The sequence below is a fragment of the Gossypium hirsutum genome, chromosome D02, assembly GCF_007990345.1.
Source record: "Gossypium hirsutum isolate 1008001.06 chromosome D02, Gossypium_hirsutum_v2.1, whole genome shotgun sequence".
NCBI classification, from domain to species: domain Eukaryota; kingdom Viridiplantae; phylum Streptophyta; class Magnoliopsida; order Malvales; family Malvaceae; genus Gossypium; species Gossypium hirsutum.
The window spans coordinates 71,250,642-71,273,261 of NC_053438.1; the positions used below are offsets into that span (position 1 = coordinate 71,250,642).

The window sequence follows — 22,620 nt, forward strand, 5'->3', positions numbered from 1 at the left end:
AGTCAAAGCAGCAGGGGAAAGCACAGGAAGCAATGCAATTTGCTTACAACCTTTCATGAAGAGCATTAATGAAAAAATGATGATTTTAAAGACAGAAAGAAGGTATAGTAGACGAGAGTTTCGAATCTTTTCTGGTGGTTGCTGGATTTATTTTTTAATTATGAGGCTAGAATTGATATGAGAATAGAACACATTTCATAATTAATTATTTATTTTTTTGGAAAACACTCACGGCAAGAGGATTAGTTACTACTAGTCTTTTTTCCTTTTTCTTTTTTTTTTATGTAAGTTTACATTCTAATTTTAGACATACTAGAAATCTTTTTACACACGTATGCGTGTAGAAACTACGTAATAAGAACTCGTGTGTTTAAAACTAACATACAATAAATAATGAAATGTAAGGTTTCAAATTATTAATAATAACAGCACATATGTAATATGTACAAAATTAAAATAAAAAATAGTATGTGCAATGATATTTGTTATATTATACGTTGATAATGGCAGTAGGAATTATTGCCAAAAAAATAAGAAAAAAATAAAAACACGCAGATTTTACGTGTAAAACCCCTTATCAGGAAAAACCACGAGTAGAGGAGGAGAAATTCATTAATGTTAAAAAACAACAATATAAGAGGTTTGTGGCGCCTATACATAATTTTTAAGGGTTAAACAATATGTCTAATAGAAGAAGTATAATCCTATGCGAATTCAACTTGTGCGGACATTCACTCCCACAGATCCTCATTTCTTTAACAAGTGAATTGCACATCAAACTTTTCAAGTCGGATCAAACGGGATTCAGATCACACAACTCTAACAATATTAAAGTTATTTGGCTTTTTTCATCATGCTTTGATTCAAGCTTGTTAGGTTGAAATGTAAGGATTCGATTTTTTTTTAACAATCTCATTATATATTTTGATCATATCTATTCTTTTTTTTTCTTAATTATAATATTTTTAAAAATAGTGGGCAAAATACATTATATTTTCAATGAGGGACGCAAGTTCAAATAATTTTAAAGATGACATTATTAATAAAAACCGTCACAAACTTCAAACATAAATAGTAAAAAGAATAAATAGAAAATAGCATAGAAAGTAATTGATGATGATGATGATGATAATAATTCTATTTTTATGATAAGCATCCTTGGCTGCAAAGATTCATGCATATAGTGGGTCAAAGTCTTCGCAATTATTATATTATCATAAATTAACATGATGCATGCAGTCTGTATATGACATTGAGGATTGAATGTATATCTCTCTCTATGTTTCCAGCCCACCAATTCCATATATAATAATACATGTACTAATTTAAATTTTTATCTTTTAGTTGATTGAGTTTTAATTCGATTAGTATGAGTATTGTTGTCAATACAGGAAAACATGGGTTCGAGTGCGCTGAAACATATTATCCTCCTATTTATAGGCTGAGGAGGAACTATGAATAATTCTAAATATTGTATAAAAAATAACAGATAATCAGAACCTGTAATGAAATTGTTCAAAAATTTTCTATACTTTACAAATGCCCTGAGGTTGTGTAGGCAAACATTGAAGTCTCAAATTGTGGACTTAATTGCAAAGAATCACTCATTCACAAGATGCCACTTCAATTAACTTATACCCCTCAGCTAGGCCTCCTTGGTCTAATCAAAACAACCCCTCATGTCTCTTTCAAAGTTTCCTAGTCTTCCACCATGAAAAGAAAATTGCTATAATTCTGCTAATAGTCCTTGTATAATGCATAAATTGTGGATTTGATCTCTATATGTTAATTTTTTTTTGTGTAAAAACACATTGCAATAATCCAAAAAGTTTACAAAGAAATAATCGGGGTCAAATTACTATTCTCTTCTAAAATTACTTGAATCTCCATAGGAGGGATATCAAATAAACACAAATCTTCATCATTCGCAAGTCATTTTAGCTAATGCATCTGCCACATGATTATTTTCTCTAGGGAGATACAGCACAAACCACTTATTTTCATAGGATAAAATTTGTTGGATTCTCCTAACAAGATATATACTTGCCCCAGCTAATTGTCGATCACAAATAGCTTTAACAACCTCAAGATTAGCAAATTGGATGATAACCTTATTATGTCCTTGCTTCTAAAGGAGGAGTAAACCACACAGCTTAGCAGCAAAGACAAAAAGACTAAATCCATAACTTACACACAATACAGGGGCTAATACTAGAATTTGTCAAAAAATAGTAATGGCATTTTCCTTGATAAAGGTTTGCTTTGCTTATTTCAATCCACCGTTTATTTTTTTAACAATCTCATCTGATCATATTTGTTATTTTTTACACAATGCCTAGAACTAGGCATAGTCCGTCCCCAACCCATAAATAGGAAAATAATGTGCTTCAACGCACTCGAACCCACATCCTCCTGCATTAACAAAAATACCCATACTAATCGAACTAAAACTCAATCCACAATCCCATTTTTTTGAAATATATAAAACAATCATAATCCCACAATAAGTATATAATGTAATCATAATTGAAATGTCAATGTCTTGGATTAGTTTTAGTATATAGTTTGAAATTTGAGTTTGGTCAAAGCAATTTAATGGAATTTAAAATTTAGGTTTGACAACGTAAGATGGTTATTTGAAAAATAAAGAATGAAAATCAAGCCTTGTAATCATTCACCAATTAAATCATTTTCTTTAGCTACTCATGAAAATGAAAGAATCCCTTAACTAGGGGAGGATTAAGGATAGTAGAAAACCCACTTGCCGTATTGGAAAAATTTTGGCCTAATTGATATACTTTTTAATCAAAATTTGAATTTTCTGTTCAAGATATTTTGATTTTGGTTAAAATATGTTATAAGTCCTTGTATTATTTATAAATTTAGAATTTAGATCCCACACTTTTGTTTTCAAGAATTTAATCTCTCTACTTTATAGATTTCAAAATTCAAACTCAATTGTTAATACTGTTAAATTTGTTGGTGTTGCATTTCCAAAAAAAAAATATCCACTTGGTAGCAAAGTAACTAAAAAAATGGCATTGCAATGAAATTGAATTTGACAAAAATAATATTAATAGTGTTAACAGTTGGACCTGAACTTTGAAACCTGAAAAGTAGAGGGACTACATTATTAGAAATAAAAGTACAAGAACTAAATTTCTAATTTACGAATAGTGCATGGACTTGTGACATATTTTAACCCTTTATTTTTTCATATCGAGGAATCGAGCTGAGTTGGACCCTTAAATAGGAGATAAACTATCAGAGGTAAACTCTCCTAGCATTGTATTTAGAGATGGCAATAGAATGGGACATGGGCGAATGTTGTCAAATTCATCATTGTTTCATTGTTGGTATGCTTTGCTTTATTATCTATTTCACTCCACTATAAATGTGTAATCTTGAAACTACTGCCACCTCCGAGGATATTGGATAGCATCCATCCCAACCCTGTCCCATCCCGACTTTAACTTCTTCTTTTTTGCTAGTTATTTTTAGAATTTTCAAAGGTTTGAAATCCATACCTTCAAAAAAATCAAAGCTAATCGATTTGAAATCCATCAAACTATTCGAGGTTTGCTATCCCTAATTAAAATTTCCATCCACAAGATTTAAACTCATAAACTTATTTAGATAACATCAAACTTTTTATTATTCAATCCAACAAGCATCGGTAAACCCTAAATTTAGAGGCGGATGGTAATGAGAAAATTCATTTTAGACCCTTCAAATTTTTTTTTCAGTTAGACCATCCAAAAATTTGAATTTCTCATAAGCCTTCTAAAATTTTCAAGATTTTTAATTAAGTCCCTCCAAAATTTTTGTCAATTCTCATTAAGTTTTTAAATTTTTGAAAGTTTTATTAGACCTACCCAATTTTTAAACATTCTCATTAAATCCTCCAAAAGTTTTGAGAAGTTTAATTAAACCCCTCAAATCTCTAAACATTTTTGTTAGCCCAAAAATACCAAGAGGTGGGTGAAGTGGTATTTTAAAATTTTTTGCAAACTTTTCTAAATGATAAGGAAAGAGAAGAAAAGCTTAGACGATTCAATCTACAGCAGTTCGGCCCCAATTGCCTACCTCTACTACCTTGATGTACCTGAATAAAAAATTTCCCAATTCACTGTACTTAATTTGTTACCTTTCAAGGAAAATGTGTAACATTTACAATCCATGTCTTTTTCACAAGGCTTAAATAGAACCTTTCCCCCCTAATTTTTATGGCTAAACTAGAACATTTCTTAATTTTTCTGGCGCAACTAAAACCCTCCCAATTTACAATTGGTGATTTGAAAGAGAATAAACAAAGAGACCTCTACAATGTATGTATTTGCAAAATTAAGCTCTCAAAAAAATGAAATGAGAGTGATAAAAGATCTAACAATAAGCTCCCAAGAGAAATGAAAGAATAAATATTTGAATACTTTTCTCTTGATCTTGACGCTTGGATATTTCTCTCTTGAGTTTTGAAGTGTATTTATATCAAAAAACAAGTTTGTGGGTATTTATGATCGTTGGGGATAAAATCTAGCCGTTGAAAGCATTAATTTCGAACTTAAAATTTGTCCCTACACGTCATGTCTTAAGACCTAGCAAGATGTCTCGAGACAAGGCTAAAAAATAGTCGTCATATAGCTGTGAGCAGGCCATGTTTCAAGACATGAATAATATGTTTCAAAATAATTTGCCAATCATCTCTAAGCATACCGCACAATATCTGAATATAGATATCTCCTAAAATAAAGTTTTATTTTGAAGTTTTCATCTCTCGAGAAATATAATTATATATTTAGAGACTTGCACATCAAAATCCAATAAAAACATTTTAAACATCTTGGAATACTTTGTAATTAACCAATCAAAACATCAACTTTCATAATTCGCACTTTCCTCTCTTTCCAAGTTATTTCACTTAAACAGTAAAAACAAAAGCAAAAACGTGTTTCCTACATGAGAAACTAAGGCAAAAATGGGGTTAAATCGTTATCAAATTGAAAACAAACATAGAGAAAAAAGAAAGCTTGGTGACACTTTTTTCTATGCTCATAGTTCTTTATTTTTTAGCCTTAGGTTCAAGATTTACATCACTCAAAGACCCAACTTTTGAAGTGGGGACGGCCTCCATTATGGCAATTGGGAAGTGAAATAAAAGAGGCTGGTACTGCCAAGATTGTGGGTCTTTGTCACACCATAAAAACATCACCAAGTCTAAAGCAAAACGAAAGCCAAGAGAAGTTGCATTTGGCACCAACTTCGAGATAGAAATAAGGTAAATTGCATTTAAAGAGGTACGTTTTAATTATTCCAACTTAAAAATGTTATCTGAGTAAACTATTCAAAAAAAAACTTTTATGTGACTTAACTATTCACAAATTTTTATTTATGTAATTAGGTTTTTATGTACTTTTTTTATCAAATTTAGTTAGTAAATTTTAAGCGACAATTTAACGATCTGTATGATGGGTTAGATTCATTGACGAGTAAAATATACCTTAGACCCAAGGCGATTTGACAGTCAGTGTTAGAGATAAGAGAAGAAAGTGTTTGAATTTTGATTCACAAATTCATAATGTTCAAAGTTATTTCATGAAAGAAAAAAAATTAAAATTTAGAAGAAAAAATGAATGAGAGCTTTTGATTGATGCAAGTAGTGTGAATAGAGAATGTCATATAATAATGATTCTAACAATTCAATATGTCATGTGTAATTTACCAAAAAAATCTGACTAAAATGTACAAATAGTTATTGGAGTAGGCAGTATGAATAGAAAATATCATATCGCAACATTCTAACAATCTAGTGTGCCATGTGTAATTTATCAAAAATATTTTATCAAAATGTAAATTTACAAATAATTTAATAAGTTCGATGTAATTTACAAAAAAAAATGCCAAGCCAAAAGCAAAACGAAAGCAAAGGGAAGTAGTCGGGAAGCTGCATTTGGCACCAAGTACGAGATAGAAAATATAGTCTTTGGATTTTATGTAAATATACTTTTTAGTATTTGAATTTGATTTTAATTTCAAATTAATATTTATAATTTTTCTTTTTTTCATATTGGTACTTGAATTTGACTTCCATTACACATTTTAGTCAATTTTATAATTCTATTAAAATGAAATGAGGTGGATCGAACAAGTTATCACACATGGTAAGTACATCAGATGATGACGTGCTATGTGTATCATGTGTTTGAACTTGATCAATCCATGTCATTCAATTTTAACATAGTTATAAAAGTAAAATAAATTTGGGTAGCATTGTTACATGTGGTAGGACGTGGTATGGGTGTCATGTGCCGAAACATCATTGGTCCATATTATCTGATTCTAAAGGAGTTACAAAAATGGACCAAAATACGTAATGGAAGTCAAATTCAGGTATAATTAGAATCAACAAAGAAATATAAGTATGACTTTGAACACTAAAATTAAAAAGTATAATTTACCCTTTTTTTGCAAACACTCAAAAAAAATTTCTATTTAAAAAAAAATAGTAGCTGGTCAATGAGGTAAAGTAGGCAGGTAGCTGGGAACTTGGGTTTTCTATTTATTTTATTTTTATCGTGTGTGTATGTGCTGGTATTGGTGTCTTCACAATTTCACATGCTTTGCACCAAAGGATACAAAATAGCCTTGCAAGCAGGCAGGCAGGCAGGCAGGCAATGAATGTGGTGATTCTAAAAGGAATAGGGCTCATGGGTCTCCCACGGTTGGTGGGCAGCACATGGGACTCAATTGGAGTTATTAATTCTACTCCAAATTTGAAAAGTTTAGTCTATTAACTTCGACATAATTCGATTTTATTAAAACATATGAATAATTCAGATCTTGATTGAATTTGAAATTATTTGAATAATCCAAACTCATAATAATAGATTCCAAAAACTCGAGCTCAAATGACTAAAGCCTAAAAACATTTGAATTCAAAATGATTTGAATTTGGAGCAGCTTGAATTGAAGATAACCGGAATTAGAAAATGACACAAATAAGTAATCTCAAAATTATCCAAACCTAAAACAACCATAACCCAAAACGATCCGCATCTATAATGACCCTATCAAAAAAAACACTAGCTTCAAACCAAAATAACCAAATCCTAAAACCATCGAAACCTAAAATCTAAAATATTCATACGCAACCCTATATAATCCTATTCAAAATAACCCAAAATTTCAAATACCAAATTAACTGAATCCAAGTTATTCAACTCAAAACTAATCAAATCTATTCGTAGTTATGGGGCCACCCTCCTCCTCACTCCATATGCCCCATTGGTGTCTCACCTCACCACAAGTTTCCTGTCAACTTCCTTCTCGAATCCAAATGGAAACATTGCTTTCAAAGTAAAAATTACTATTTTCGGCCTATTGAGTATTAGCTTAATTGATATAAGTACTGTTACCAATAAAGAAATATGAGTTCGAGTGTACTAAAGCACATTATCTTCCTATTTATACGTTCAGATATAATTAGAACTTGTAATGAAATTGTTAAAAAAAATTATCATTTTATAAGCATGTATGTAAATATAACAGTATGTATTTTACCCAAAAAAAAAAAACAACCACAACAACATCGACAATGCCTTGGCAGCTGTGTTTTCCATTGCTTATGGACTTTTCGGCATGGGCGAGTGACATTGGACAGAAAAATTTCCGTGATTTAGGATCCATTGTTGAATTAGAAAAATGGTGTGTCTAAATCTTTTGGTCAAATTTTGTTATAGTCCCCATACTATGAGTAATTTGTAGATTTACTTATTGTACTCTAATTTCATTGTTTTTAATCATTATACTCTTCGGATTTTAAAATTTTAGTCCCCACTAAACATTAATTTTTAAATTTATTTTCAGCACACATACTATTACATGTTTAATGATATGTTAACTTGTTATTTTTCATAGAATACTCGCAAAAAAAAAACCAAGTCATTTTAGTTAATCGATTTAACGGCTATCGTTTGAGCTATGACTAACATTTCAAATTAAAAAAAGAAAAGTATAGGGATCTAAAAATGGTCAAATGGGAGAACATGTAATAAAATTACAACTTACGCATATTATAAGACTAATAGAAAATTTTGATTTAGTAGATTTAACTGTTATCTTGTGGTCAGGATTAAATTTTCAAATTTTGAAAAGTACAATCACTAAAATTAATTAAATTAGAATATAGACCTGTAGGGACTAAATCTATAATTTACATATAATATGAGGACTAATAATGAGGTGTTGAAACTGTTGATCCATGTGGAGTACCAGAGACACTGACAAATCATGTTATGGAGTAAGAGTTGTGGATTTTGGAACAATATATTATTAATTGATTTTCCCTTGTACAAATAATTCTTTCGAGACAATTTGTCTTGTACGTCAAAGCTATCTTCGAATAGCTCACTGGTATACCATTTAGAAAGGTATCTCGATGTTATTAAAAAAATTAAAAAATAAGATAATAGAAGAAAATTTATTTTAAGGGGTTAAAATTAAATTATAAATATTTAAAAATGTTGAGGATGACCGACTTTTTTAAGAAATCTTTACATTGTTGTTCATCGAGCAATGAATTGAGCCCAAATGATACCATAGTTGCATGGTAATGGCCACATAAGCCTCGACTTGGTGGCTCAAGTCATCCCGTGCTCAAGTAACATCGTTATTATTCTTCACCAACCGAGATGCTTCCTCTATGAATCGTCCACGGCTCTTCACAGGGGTTGGGAGAAAAACTCCCGACATGAGGACAATATCTTCAATTGTTGGGGCCTTGCCAGTTGTCTGACAGACTATACTTTGAAAACTTCTCTCGAAGAAGCCAACCCCTTCAACAAAGAGAGTTAAAGTATAATTTGATCTTTGTATATTCATATTATTTTAGAAATTTTAAAGGGATTAAACTAAAAATTTATCATCTTGGTTGGGTCAAACCACAGATTTACCATTACATTAACTTACAATTTAGAATTTTCAAAGACTAAAATGATTCTTTCCTTGGGCAACCTACTCTAGTAGTTATCCAATTATTAGTAATCTTTTTTGGTCACTCAACTATGAAAAGTTGCAAAACGATCATCCAACTATTCAATTCTATCTTTTTTTGGCCACTAGCTAATTGTTTCAGCTTTTAAAATTGACATAATTGCAGAGTTAATACTCACGTGCTCGCAGAGGGGATATTCTCACACCACACATGCACACATTACATTCAAAAGGAGCTACTCAAATAAAATCCTACTATTGCTGTCACGAAGATTCAAATTCGGGTGAATTCTAAAGATAAACAACCATTAGCCGAAGAGAGTTAATTCGATAATTCCATTAATTGTAATAAAAACTTAAGATTTAGAATGATTGTTTAATTGAACATTTCAGAGAGTTGTATTAATTCACACAATTAAATATATTAATTATTAATCCACTTTGAATTTTTCTTTTCAATTTTGAGATTAAAATAAAAAAAAAACAAACAAACAAATGCCGCTGAAATCTCTGACCCGATAGTTTAGTCACAATATCTGCATGTGTACGTAGTTGCTTAATTATATGATTAGTTTTAAGGCATAAAATAGGCTTGTTTTTCAGTTAAATATATATGGGAGTGATATAATGTTTAGTACCCTAAATTTTACAATTAGGTCCATTTGGTACTTGTACTTTTTTGGTTCACTTTAGAGTTAAAATATACCATAAGTCTCTATACTCTTTACAAGTTTAAACTATAGTCCCTAAACTTTAAGTCTAGGAATATAGTCCTACTTTTTTTTTATTTCAAATTTTAGGTCAAAATTGTTAACACTGTTAGTTTTTTTATTAAATTTGTTGGTGTTTCATTTTGAAATTTTTAAAAAAACCTCACTTGATAGCAATTTAACTAAAAAAATGGCGTTGCAATAAACATGAATTTAACAAACAGTTAAATTTAAATTTCGAAATCTGAAAATTAGATAAACTGAATTCCTAGAAATAAAAATGCAAGGGCTTGTGACATGTTTTAACCCGACTTTAGCATCTAAACTTGGCAACTAGGAGTCTTACATCATCAAATTTTTACATTTACCAATTTTAGGAATCAAAATAGACCAAGATGCAAAGTTCGAATTCCAAAGTGAAACAAAAAAAAGTATAATTACCAAAATGAACCTAATAGACAAATACAAGGACTAAAACTTATATTAACCCTATATATAAAATATTTCTACATAAATTCACAACTATGAGCTCACCTTTTTTTTTTCCTTATAAATACACACCACCACCCTTCATTTCCTTTTTGTTTTCCCTATGTCTTTAGTTTCTTTGATCCAAAGGAAGAAAACCCATTTGAATCTATATTAAAAAGCAAGAGAAATTTGAGTAAAAAAAAAAGGGTTTTGATTTAGTTTTTCATTTTGGTCCTTTTGAGGGATTGTTTTTGGTTTTGATTGTTTGAAAGTTCAAAAAATGGCCATACAAGCTCAGTTATATTCAGATAATATTGGTTTCCCATTATGCAATTCCTACGATTATAATGGTGGCAATGGTAATGATGGTTTCAATTCATTTCATTTTGGTCCTCAATGGAAACCACAGCTACAATTTCAAGAACAGCTTCAAAATCATGAGATTGATGAGTTCATCAAATCACAGGTATTTTGATTTATATTTTTCAAAAATCATTTCTTTTAATAAATTTTGATGATTGGGTTTTGATTTAATTTTTCAATTTTGTTTTAGGATGAGAGATTGAGATTATTATTACAAGAACAAAGAAACCAACAAGTTTCAACCATGGTGGAAAAGCTTGAATCCAAGGCATCTTTTTTAGAAGAAGAGATCACAAAGGCCAAAAACAGAACAATGGAGCTTCAAATTTTAATGAATAAGCTAGAAATGGAGAACCAAACATGGCAAAGAGTGGCACAAGAGAATGAAGCCATGGTTGTCTCTTTGAACAACATGCTCCAACAATTACAACAGCAATTAGACAATGGTGTCGATGATGCAGGGTCTTGTTGTGAAGAAACAGAGGAAAACAGAGGATTTGGTGTCGTTGAAAGGACAATGATGGTGTGTAAATGTTGTGATTCTCGAAATTCCTGCGTTTTGTTCCTTCCTTGCAGACATCTTTGTACATGTAAGGATTGTGCAGCTTTTCTTGATTGTTGTCCTGTTTGTAGAACAGTAAAGAAAGCTAGTATTGAAGCTTTGGTTTCTTAGATGCTTGAGCAGAAAATTTTCTAGGAAAATTGAAAAGGAAAAGCAATGATGATATAAGACAAAAGGTAACCCATGTTGATGCTAGGCATTAGAATTTTTATTTTATTTTTTTGAATTTTAGTTTTTTAGATTGACATTTGTATTTAAGTGGGGAAAAAAAATTAACTGAACATAAATTTCACAAGAAAAAAAATTATTATTAGGGTTAATATAAAAAATTATACTTAAGTTTGATTTTAATGTTCAATTTAGTACTTAAGTTGTTTTTTTGCCTAATTTGGTACTTGATTTTGACTTCAATACTCAAATTGGTAGCATTTTTTTTTTAAATTTGATATCTGAGTTTTCTTCTCAATTAATAGTACTTGTGTTTTTTTAATCTTGATTAAATACCCTTTTTTTTTATTAGAGCGCACTTGTTAAATATTTATTGGGTCATATGGTACCATTTGGTCTGGGTACTAAATCGAACATTAAAGCTAAACTTAAGTACCAAATTGAACATTGAAGACAAATTCAAATATCGAGCAGTTTATTGATCATATTGGTTATTTGCATAAAAAAATTCAAGTTATGGTCCAAATTAAAAGTTGGTTTTTAAATTTGAAATGGTTTAATTGAGTTATCAAAAGATCAATAAAGTAATTGTAATGTCAGTTTGGATATGATGTGCAATATACTAAAAATACTAGGATCAAGTTATAAACATGCGCGATGTGTGTGCTTATTGCGTTTACAGATTGAATGTAATATGTTGAAAACAAAATTACTCTCTAAACTAACAATTAGGCTAACAAGATTGAATTGATACAATACTGATATTTTGAGGATTTGATTAGAATGTTTATAGTTTGGAGATCATTTTAAAATTCAAGCTATAGTTTAGGGACATCCTGAAGAATTAACCCGAATATCAATTTAATCCATTCAAAGTCAGCCAAAATGTGCTTATGATCAGTTTGGGGATATTTGATTATTCATTTAGTTTGATTTGATCTGAACTAAATTACACCTTAAAATCCTGATCAGTCCAACGTAATTTAATCCATAAAATATTTCAAATAAATTAATATTTTTAATAAATATTAATTTATGGAAAGAGCAGGGAAATTTCTTTAATCTCTCAATGCACATATCATTGACCCCAAGAATTTGTAGTGTATGTGTTGCAATTGTATTGATATATAATCTTTGCATCAAAAAATTTAAGCAAAAAATATTCTCCTATAGATCAATGGAGACTAGATCCAAAAAACATAGCACCGGCCGAGCAAGGCGGTAGCGCGAGTGCCGGCAACACCATCGTTAGTGCGTCCGGCTGCAATTTAGATTGCCGAGTTTTCGAGTGTTGCACGAATGCTAACGTGACCGTTCACTATAGCCAATAGCCCCAGGAACAAGCAATGGTAAGTGTACCACCCTTGTTGCTCGAGTCCGGATAACTTTGATGCGAAGTTAATTGAAGATTACCAGACCGGCATCATAGGCTGCAACAACGGCACTTGCTGTTCGAGTATGGCCGATTGATGGTGGAGCCGAAGTAGCAAAGTGGTCAGGCCCTGAAAGGGTGTATAACCAAAAGGGAAAGAAAGCGGTCCCGTGCAGTACTTGGTTCAAGGCCTTGCAGGCTTGGACGTTTGTTTGGATTCAATTGAACTAACAACCAAAACAGAATAGTTAACATTTTGGGGCTCAAAGTTAGTAACATTCAGGTCAATCGAGATATTCTTTATGTCCGTTTTATGGTTCATGGAGTTTAATTTTTTCTCTTTCGAGATTTGAGACTGTCTCTCTCAACTATATCATCTTCAAAGTTCGAACCTAAATTTTCTCACTAATATAATGTGCTTTATCACTGTACCTAATACTCGATGGTGTGAGCCAAATTATTTTAACATCTTATTGGAGTTGCTTTGGTTGGATGCCAGGCCAACGCTTGATGGGTTGAGTCCTACCAAGAGATGATTAGCTCGCATGGTCTGCTGTACTACAACCTTTTGATGCCAAGCTAACCCTTTTCCACCAAACCTCCATTTTCTTTATTTATAAAAGGATAAAACAACATTCATTCCCTGAATTTAATAACTTTTTCATTTTAGTCCCTAAATTTGAATTTCATTAATATGTAATAATGACACATTCTAATATTATGATACATCATCACTTGAAAATTTTAAAAACACAAATAATTATTAAAAAATATTTTTTTTAAGTTTTCTTAGAATGCCATATCATCACATTTTAACGAAATCTAAGTTCAAAGACCAACCTAAAAAAACTTCTAAGTTTGGGATTAATCTAAAAAAATCAGACCAAATTGAAAAAAATGCTAAATTGAGGGACTAAATTTTGCTTTATCCTTTTTATGAAACAAAGCCATAGCTTTTTCACCTCCGCTCTCCAACAACTCAAACTTTTTCTTTTTAAAAGGGTAAACTACACCCAAAGTCACTAAAGTATTAGTAAATTTAGGTTTTGGTCAACTTCAAAAAGTTACAAAATGGTCACTGAACTATTCAAAATTTTTTATTTAAGTAACTAGACTCTTAAAATCATTGCAGTATGACCTTCTTTATTTGTCCTGCCTAAACCAATCGAAAATTATCTTTTCCTTTCTCTTCTATAGTTCAATTTTTGTTTATGAAACAAGTTTGAACGTCACGAATCTACGAACCAAAATTTAAATAATTTTCTTTTCTGATCTTCTACATTGACTGTCAGACCGACTTAGATCTACAATATGTTCTTCTACTCGTCGATGGATACCGATCTACTATATAGATCATCGAATCATCGCTTGGAGTTTACCAGTCGTACTTAAAAAAAAAGGTAACATCCTAATAATTTAAATAAAAACTTTCAAATAATTTAATGACTATTTTTATAAATTTTTAAAGTTAAATAACCAAAACATAAAATTACTAATAATTTATTTATTTTTTTAGCTTTTTAAAAAACATCCATTACCCTGAACCCAATGTTCAGCCCAAAACTACCCTTCGCTTACTAATTTAAATCCACCATTTTCTCCTACCCTTTGAGAAGACCATTTTTATAAAGGACTGAGCTTTTAAACCCTGCATTTAGCTACACATACGTGCCAAAAAAAAATGTCCAAGGAAGTGACTGAAGAAGGGCAGAGCCGAAAGGACTATGTAGACCCACCACCAGCACAGCTGGTGGACATTAACGAGCTCAAGCTCTGGTCATTTTACAGAGCTCTCATCGCCGAGTTCATAGCCACACTCCTTTTTCTCTACGTCACAATAGCCACCGTAATCGGCCACAAGAAACAACACGATGCGTGCAATGGAGTTGGTCTTTTAGGCATTGCATGGTCTTTCGGTGGGATGATCTTTATCCTCGTTTATTGCACCGCCGGTATCTCAGGTGGTCACATTAACCCCGCCGTGACTTTCGGGTTGTTTTTAGCCCGTAAAGTGTCACTAATAAGAGCTGTTACTTACATGGTAGCTCAATGCCTGGGTGCTATATGTGGTGTTGGGCTAGTCAAAGCTTTTATGAACCATGAATACACCACCCTCGGCGGTGGTGCTAACACCGTGGCTACAGGCTATAACAAGGGAACCGCTTTGGGAGCTGAGATTATTGGTACTTTCATGCTTGTTTACACTGTGTTTTCAGCTACTGATCCTAAGAGAAATGCCCGTGATTCCCATGTCCCTGTGAGTAATTTTATGCTTCTTCTTTTTTATCCGTTTTTTATTGTTCATGTAGGCTAATGCATTTTACATTGTTGTTTTGTTTGAGGGTTTTAGGTGTTGGCTCCACTTCCTATAGGGTTTGCAGTGTTCATGGTTCATTTGGCTACTATCCCCATTACCGGTACTGGTATTAACCCTGCTAGGAGCTTTGGTGCTGCTGTTATTTACAACAATGGCAAAGCCTGGGATGACCATGTAAGTTCATATACATATATATATACATGCACAGAGAGAGACACATTTTTACTTGGTTTGTGAATTGACCCATTGGTGAAATTGTGATGGACAGTGGATTTTCTGGGTTGGTCCATTTGTTGGAGCTGTTGCAGCAGCTGCATATCATCAGTATATCCTTCGAGCTGCTGCTATCAAGGCTTTGGGGTCCTTCCGCAGTAACCCCACCAACTAAAGAAGAGAATATATATATATATATATATACATAGCTTTGTCTCCATTTGTTCCTTGGGATCATTTTGCTAAATTTGTAATTTGAAACTGTTGTTTTTAGGTTGTCTTGTGTGTGTGTCATTGTTCGTGAGTGATAGTGGTTTTTGTGTGTGTTCACTTTTGACCCTTTTTTTGCTGTTGTGTTGTGTAGTTGAAATTTTTATGATCTTTGGGATTAGATTTCCTTATCAGTTTGTCCCAAGGCAAAATTGGCTTCCTAAATTATTAATTACTATATGACAAATGGGCACACAATTAACACAAAGCTTTAATAGAAACTAAAATTTAAGGGAAAAGATTTCAAGAAATTTTTTATCCGGGATAATAATGGATGTGTTGATGGGTTTGTCTGTTTTGGACAGATCACATTTCTAAAGTTTTTTTTTCTTGAACGAGTTCCGAAATCCTTAAATTTGTCTAATCCGAATTTAAAATGATATGAACCTTAAATGACTCAAATTCAAAATGACTTGAACTTGAAATGACCCTTGTATCAATTAACTAGAACTTAAAATGATATGAATCCAAATAATTGACTCGAAATGACCTTTATCCCAACCTACTAGAACTCAAAAAGAAATGAACCCGTAATAATCCAATTTAAAAAATCTCGAGCCTTAAACTCTGATAATTTGAATCCAAAACAATTTGAATCTAAAATGATTTAAATTTGTGATCAAAATTCAAAATTAACCTCAATCTAAATTAACTTTAATCTAAATAAATCAAAATATTTAAAAATAAAATTAATCTAATAAAAAATCAAGTGGATATATCTATAGATTTTCACGAGAAATGATTGTATGAAACTGTATTCCACATCATCCTTATCCCTCTCCAATTTTAGTTGGATTTAAATTTTTTTAAGAGGAAAAAACTGAAAGGGATAAGAGATGAAGATGACATGGAATCACAATTTCATGTAATCCTCGTAGCTCAAGTTGCAATTTAATCTTCCCTATCTCTTCTTGAGATATTAAATATCAATATATATCCCTACAATCTTTCGTATTAAACTAGGTTCACTTATTAATTACCTTCCAATCTATAAGAGTCTTTGTATGTGTCATAACGTTACCTTATCTAAATCAATTATAACGAGTCACTTGCCTACCAATATCCCAATCACAACCTGTGACATTTCAAAATAAGAGAACACTATCCCCAGCAGACAAGTAACCTAGAAATATGTTACCTTCCCACCTAACTAATCCCTCACCATTACTCCTCCACTCTCCTTCCACTTATTTTTGACAACCATTCGACTTTTCGTCCAATCAGGTGAACCATCTTAGTACACCACTTCTTCGTGTATCAACAAACACATGGCTATAACTTATTGGCTCCTCTTTATGGTAAAGAGAAAACATCATAGATGCCCCCACTTCCCACAAAGTACAGAGGTGTGTTTCTAAGGTGTAACCGAGCCTGCCCTTTCCAAGACCCCCCATTTTTCACCCTAAACCTCTCTAGAAGAAAGCTCCACCAAGGAACCAACATCAATGGTTTCCTTTTTACTTTTAGACCATATGAGTGGGTCCATCCAATGTGACTAACCAAAACCAAAAGCAGTAATTGAAAAAAGACCCAGGGTCATGAGAGCATTAATGGAGGGGGTCAGATGTCATGGTTTTCACATGGTGTGGGGTAAAAAAGCAAAAAAATAACAGAGTACTTTTACTATATAAAAAAGGGGTTAAATCACATATTTGAACCTTGAACTTGACAACTTTTTCTTATATTAGGGTTTAAATTTTTTTGTTTAAATTAGATCTTGAACCGACAATTGTTCCCATATTGAGACCTAAGTTTTTTTTGTTCAAATTAAACCCTAAACTTGGCAAATGTTCCCACATTGAAACTTGAAATTTTTTTGTTCAAGTTAATCCTTGAAAACCCTAAAGTTCTGGTCTCAATACGAGAATATTTTCCAAGTTCAGGGCATAACTTAAAAAAAATTCATGCCCCAATGTGGGAAAAGTTGTCAAGTTTAGGACTTAATTTAGATAAAAAATTCAAACCTCAATATGAAAAAAACTATCAAGTTCAGGTCCCAAATAATAATTTAACCATCACCAGTAGTGGCAGGTGATGGTGGTATAATGTGAAAAGGGAGGCTCATGGACTCTGTTTATACGAAAGGTAAGTGACCATTTTGTGCTGAAATGGAATATTGGGAAAATTTTCAGGCTCATTGCCACTGATGACTGCACCTGTGAACTCAGACCATTCCACCATTGTGGTCTGGTCCACGGTCACAATGGTTGGGTCACGAGAGGTGAGAGGTCTTTGTGGTTTAAAATGAATCATGTAAATTATATAAATAGTCACTTAATTATTAATAATTATTTTATTTAAACTTATTTATGAAAAATTATAAAAAAATTATCTAACTATTAATAAATTTCTTTTTTATATCACCAAATTATGAAAAATTACAAGATGTTCACCTAATATTCAATTCTAACTTTTTTTATCAACAACTTGCTAACGTGCTTTTTAAAATTATTAGTAATTATTTTATTCAAACTTATTTATGAAAAATTATAAAATGATCATCTAACTATTAGTAAATTTCTTTTTATATCACCAAACTATGAAAAGTTACAAAATGGTCACCTAATATTCAATTCTATCTTTTTTTATCAACAACTTACTAACGTGCTTTTAAAATTGGCATTGTAGTAATTTTAACTCTCAATATTTATAAATTATGTCAATTTAATCTTTGATTCTAAAGAGATTTGAGCCCTCAACATTTATAATTTATCCCATTAATTTTTATTTTTTTAAATTATAAATTTTAAGGAGTGAAAATATAATTTCACCTTTGTATTAAATTGTGACTTTTCAATTTGGTTCATGGCCACCCTTCACTTTCAATATTTAAATTTGAGTTCTTTATAAGTAATAACACGTCATCTAATTAATTGAGAACGTATAAAATTATCAACTATTATTACATCAAATATAAATTTTGTAAATATATTTTGTATTTTAATTATTAATTTACATTTTACTTTTTGGAATTTATTTAATTAATTTGATTTCAAGCAAGCGGATGAAATTAAAATGTTAAAATAAGTTGTTAGCCCCTATATTTTCACAAAAAATTAGATTTAGGCCTTTTACTTAAAAAGTTAAAAAATTAATTATTTTTTAATTTTTAAAAAAAATCTATTTCTAATTATTAACATTGTTAGTATTTTACATTAAAATTTATCAATTTGGCACGTTGGTTAAGCTCTCTTTATGTGTTGTGATTAGAGGAGTTTATAAGTCGGGTTTAGGAATGATATAAACACTTTACGCTAGTCTAAAGCCCAACCCGACTCGAAATATAAGTTTAAAATATTACCCAAACCCGCTCATATTTGTAAATAACTAACACAAACTCATTTTAGACTCACCCATATTATTTTCATAAAAAATTAAAAAAGCTAATTATATTATTTCAATATAATGTTTATTAATTTTATATCTTTTTTATTTGTTAAAATTTTACATATAGTTATCTTAACATTTTTTTATATTTACATTATTTATATACATTTAATTTTTATATGTTATAAATTATATAATATATAAATATAATATAAAACATTACAAATTTTAAAAAACAACGTGCAAGGCTAGATTCAAGCTTGAGCTCAGCTCATATTTTTAATAAACTTAATTTTTTGCTGAATCTTATTTTTCGAGCCTAATATATTTTCCCAAACAATAAATCGACCAATAAACAGATCTAGTTGAGACTTGTGACAATGAAAAATAATCATATTACGTTAATAAATTTTGACGAAAACTTGATGATAATTAGATTAAAAAATTTAAATTGAAAAAGTAAGAAAATTTGAGCCAAAGGATTAAATCTCAAATTCTATAAAAATACACTAACTAAAAGCATATTTTAACCAAATTAAATAATAGAGTAGATAAATACATTTAAATAATAATAGGATAAGATGCAAAATAAAACAAGTCCTCACAATATTTAAGCCTATTATCAAATTAGCTCTACAATATAAACCTAATTTTCATGACACTATTTTTCAAGCATCAAAGGTAAGGTAAAATAAATAAAACATCCACATAAGTAATGTCTTGCTTTGCAAACACCATTACAAGATCTCATCAGCCAAAGATTTGCCCTGAAATTTATCCGTAATCGACGCTATGGTCGAAATTGTTTTGTCCAATTCCGAACACTGGTGCTCGATTTCGTCTAAACGAGCCTTGGTTTCTGCCACTTGTTCTCGAGCATCCGCAGCTTCTTTTTCTTTTTGAGCTAGTTCGTCCATTTTCGACTCTAGCTCTTTCCTTACCGACTCTAAAGACTGATTGTACTTGGTCTTTTTGGCTTCGAAAGTTTGACGTTGATTAACAAGCTCGAGAGCTTCTGAGATTTCGTTGAGTAAAGCACGAAGCCAATCAACGTCGATGTGAGCGGATTCTACGTCTTTGAGAACGGCGAACATTTCCTTTATTTTTGCTTTAGTTAGTTGCTTGAATGGGATGGAATGTAGCTCTTGAATTACGGCACACAAGCATTCTAAGTAATAAGCACGCATCGAAGCCGATTCTAGTTGACAATTAGCTGCTATGTCTCCGTATTTTTCGAAAATCGATTGTAGGATCGTGGAGATGCTTGCTTTGACATGGTATTTTCCGACCGATACACATGAATCGGAGATAACAGATTCGACCTCGTCCGCCTCATCGTCGCTCTCTTCGTGATCTTGGCCGATTAAGAAACTAAAAGCCGAGCTAATGGCATTTACTTTCTCATCGTTCATATTTGCATCGGAATTTATCTTCGGGGAATCTTTTACCTTCTCTGTTTGTGTAAATTTGGTCGGTGTATCGGCAGGAGGCTGTAAGAGAAGATGGCATATAAAACTGAGAATAATTAATGGTATCATGTGCAAGTGTGTCGACACGCTAGTTTTCACGTAAGAAAGGGACATACCGTGATTTTCCCAGACATATGTAGTGGCTGAGAGTACTCAATTGGCGCCTTCTCGAATGATTGATCTTGGGAATATATCTCGCCAGAGTGTTGTTCGGAAGATGAATACGACTCACCGTTTTCTGCTTCCATTTTCTTTCTAGAAAAATGAGAACGAGGTGACCTAGGGCCACCAGGATAAACTGCACCTATTGCAGGGGTAGTCTCGAGTGCTTTAGGGGATCTCAGCAGAGAGTCGGATCCCTTCTTTCTCCGGCCAAAGCTTCTGGAAGCATCAAGAAATTTTGAACCTACGATGATAAGAACTTTAGTAAGGAACATGATGCAACAATGCATGCACTCAAACCCGGAATTATCATTCCCTTCGTTATGCACAACTTTTCTAGGTTTCTAGTGTAGCTTTATGAACGTGTCGTATCGGCCAACCTAAAGTGAAAATACAACCGAGGGGAAACCAAGTGCTAAGACAATAAGAACATTAAGAGCTTAATACGGCGAGCTTAATAGTACAAATAGATAAAATTTCTAACAAAAAAATTTAATTTACTCATTGATCTAACATAGTAGGATTAATCTATTTTTTTAGTAGAATGAACAAAATGTAATCTGACTCCTACGAGCCTCCATAGTAATTTAACGACAATTCCGACTCATATACTTACGAAACAGCCCATGCCCCACAATTTAAGAGCCCCTTTGGATTCGCGATATGTTTAGCTGCTATTAGTATAAAAATAATAGTGGCCATTCGCTGCTATTAGTATAAAAAGAACAGTGGCCGTAAAATTAGATACTGTAGTACGAAACAAATACAAAACTAAAAACATCCCTCTGGAAGTAAACGCCCGGACCATAAGTCGGGTCATAACAACATTACACACCTAAAAAGGCTAATAGAATTGAACAACTTACAACAGCCATGACGCAGATTCAATGGGGAAAAAGCAAACATTTAACAAACTTCCATAAAAAGCTAAAAATAGAGCAAATAAAGAAGGATGAGATTGATTTACTTAATGACTTTTTAGTTTCTTTTGCCTTTGGTCCTTTGCCTTCAGCAATCTTCTCTAAGCAGAGTCCACCACATTCATGGTAGGGATTTGCAGCATTAGGACAATCTGGGTGAACTCTTCCATTCCCATCCATGGCCTTTTACCTTTGTATAGACACAAATAAATTAATTAAAAAAAACCCCAAATTCACTAAAAAAATTTCACATGCAATTGAAATAGTAAAAGCACAAAAGATCCTTGCTACGCTATGATCTTTTTTCACTTGTTAATTACAGCTTTTAACATGCACACCAACTGTTTGATCCTTTATCCCAAAAAACCCAATTTTCTTTTTTCCAAAATATGTATTGATATCAATCAATTATGATAAAAAAAATTAGACCCAAAACTCCTTTTGTTTTTTCTTTTAATTTTCAAAACCAGAATTCAACTAAAAAAAAGAACCCAGAAAGCTAAAGATTAGATAATGAATTTCTTTCTGTTTTCCCACACTTTCCCACCGTCCAAACAGAGGATGAACGAACTAAAGAAACATAAACCAAGAACAAAAACAACCATGCAAAGAAAACCCAACACAGATAAGCCTATGCAGTAGTAAATAAACAAAAAAAATGGAAAAAGAAAATCAAAAGGGGAAGAATACCAGAAAGAAAGCTATGGGATGAAAGATAGAGAGACACAGAAAGAGAATCCAAAGGAAAATGTTTATCACAAACTGGATTTTATTGTTGATTTTCTTTAAATTTTCTATTCTGGAAGTTTGACTAATGGCATATTTTCAGAAAACTGAATAAAAAATATATAAAAGGACAAAAAAAGAAAAAACTAAACTTTTTGTGTCTTCGGTGTTGTCTAAGTTTGACCGTCATTAACATCTGGAAATTTCAGGGTTTTGTAATTCACCATCTAACTCGAGAATGGCAGATTCCTTTTACAACCATTGTAATCGTAATTGTGTTTGAATTAAATGGACTAATTCAAGAAACATCCTTAAACTATGATTTAACTTTTGAATTGATCCTTCAGCTTCGAAACGGTATAATTGAATGGGATAAAGTAAATTTAGTCCTTGAACTTGAAATATTTTTACATCTTGGTCTCTGAATTTCTTTTTAGGTTTTTTTTTTCTAATTTAGTTTTGATTCTTCTAAGTTATGATGATGTGGTACTATGAAATAACATCACATCATCACTTGATTTTTTTATATATATTTTTTTAAATTTTTGAGTGATGACAAGATATAATCTCAAAGTATCAAGT

General features: G+C 31.6%; 3 protein-coding genes across 5 annotated transcripts; 2 read left to right on the top strand and 1 right to left on the bottom strand.

Moving 5' to 3' along the window:
* Positions 1-10,278: 10,278 nt before the first annotated feature.
* LOC107908651 (E3 ubiquitin-protein ligase BOI) lies at positions 10,279-11,289 on the top strand. The gene is made up of 2 exons (XM_016835888.2): positions 10,279-10,635; positions 10,723-11,289. The coding sequence occupies exons 1-2, from the start codon at positions 10,450-10,452 to the stop codon at positions 11,203-11,205; spliced, it is 669 nt and encodes a 222-aa protein (XP_016691377.1). The 5' UTR covers positions 10,279-10,449; the 3' UTR covers positions 11,206-11,289.
* Positions 11,290-14,184: 2,895 nt separating this feature from the next.
* Positions 14,185-15,565, top strand: LOC107908650 (probable aquaporin PIP2-8). Its single transcript, XM_016835887.2, has 3 exons — positions 14,185-14,891; positions 14,985-15,125; positions 15,220-15,565. Exons 1-3 carry the CDS (start codon positions 14,316-14,318, stop codon positions 15,337-15,339), a joined length of 837 nt encoding a protein of 278 aa, XP_016691376.1. The 5' UTR covers positions 14,185-14,315; the 3' UTR covers positions 15,340-15,565.
* Positions 15,566-19,350: 3,785 nt separating this feature from the next.
* On the bottom strand, positions 19,351-22,337 carry LOC107908649 (uncharacterized). Of its 3 annotated transcripts, none has more exons than XM_016835886.2 (4): positions 22,191-22,337; positions 21,360-21,502; positions 20,347-20,636; positions 19,351-20,251 (listed from the first exon to the last, which is right to left on the bottom strand). In XM_016835886.2, exons 2-4 carry the CDS (start codon positions 21,490-21,492, stop codon positions 19,499-19,501), a joined length of 1,176 nt encoding a protein of 391 aa, XP_016691375.1. In that variant the 5' UTR covers positions 21,493-21,502; positions 22,191-22,337; the 3' UTR covers positions 19,351-19,498. The 3 variants fall into 3 exon arrangements, with proteins under 3 accessions (XP_016691375.1, XP_016691374.1, XP_040945206.1); XM_016835885.2 differs by having other exon boundaries at positions 22,003-22,267; XM_041089272.1 differs by lacking the exon at positions 22,191-22,337 and adding an exon at positions 21,915-21,958.
* Positions 22,338-22,620: the final 283 nt, after the last annotated feature.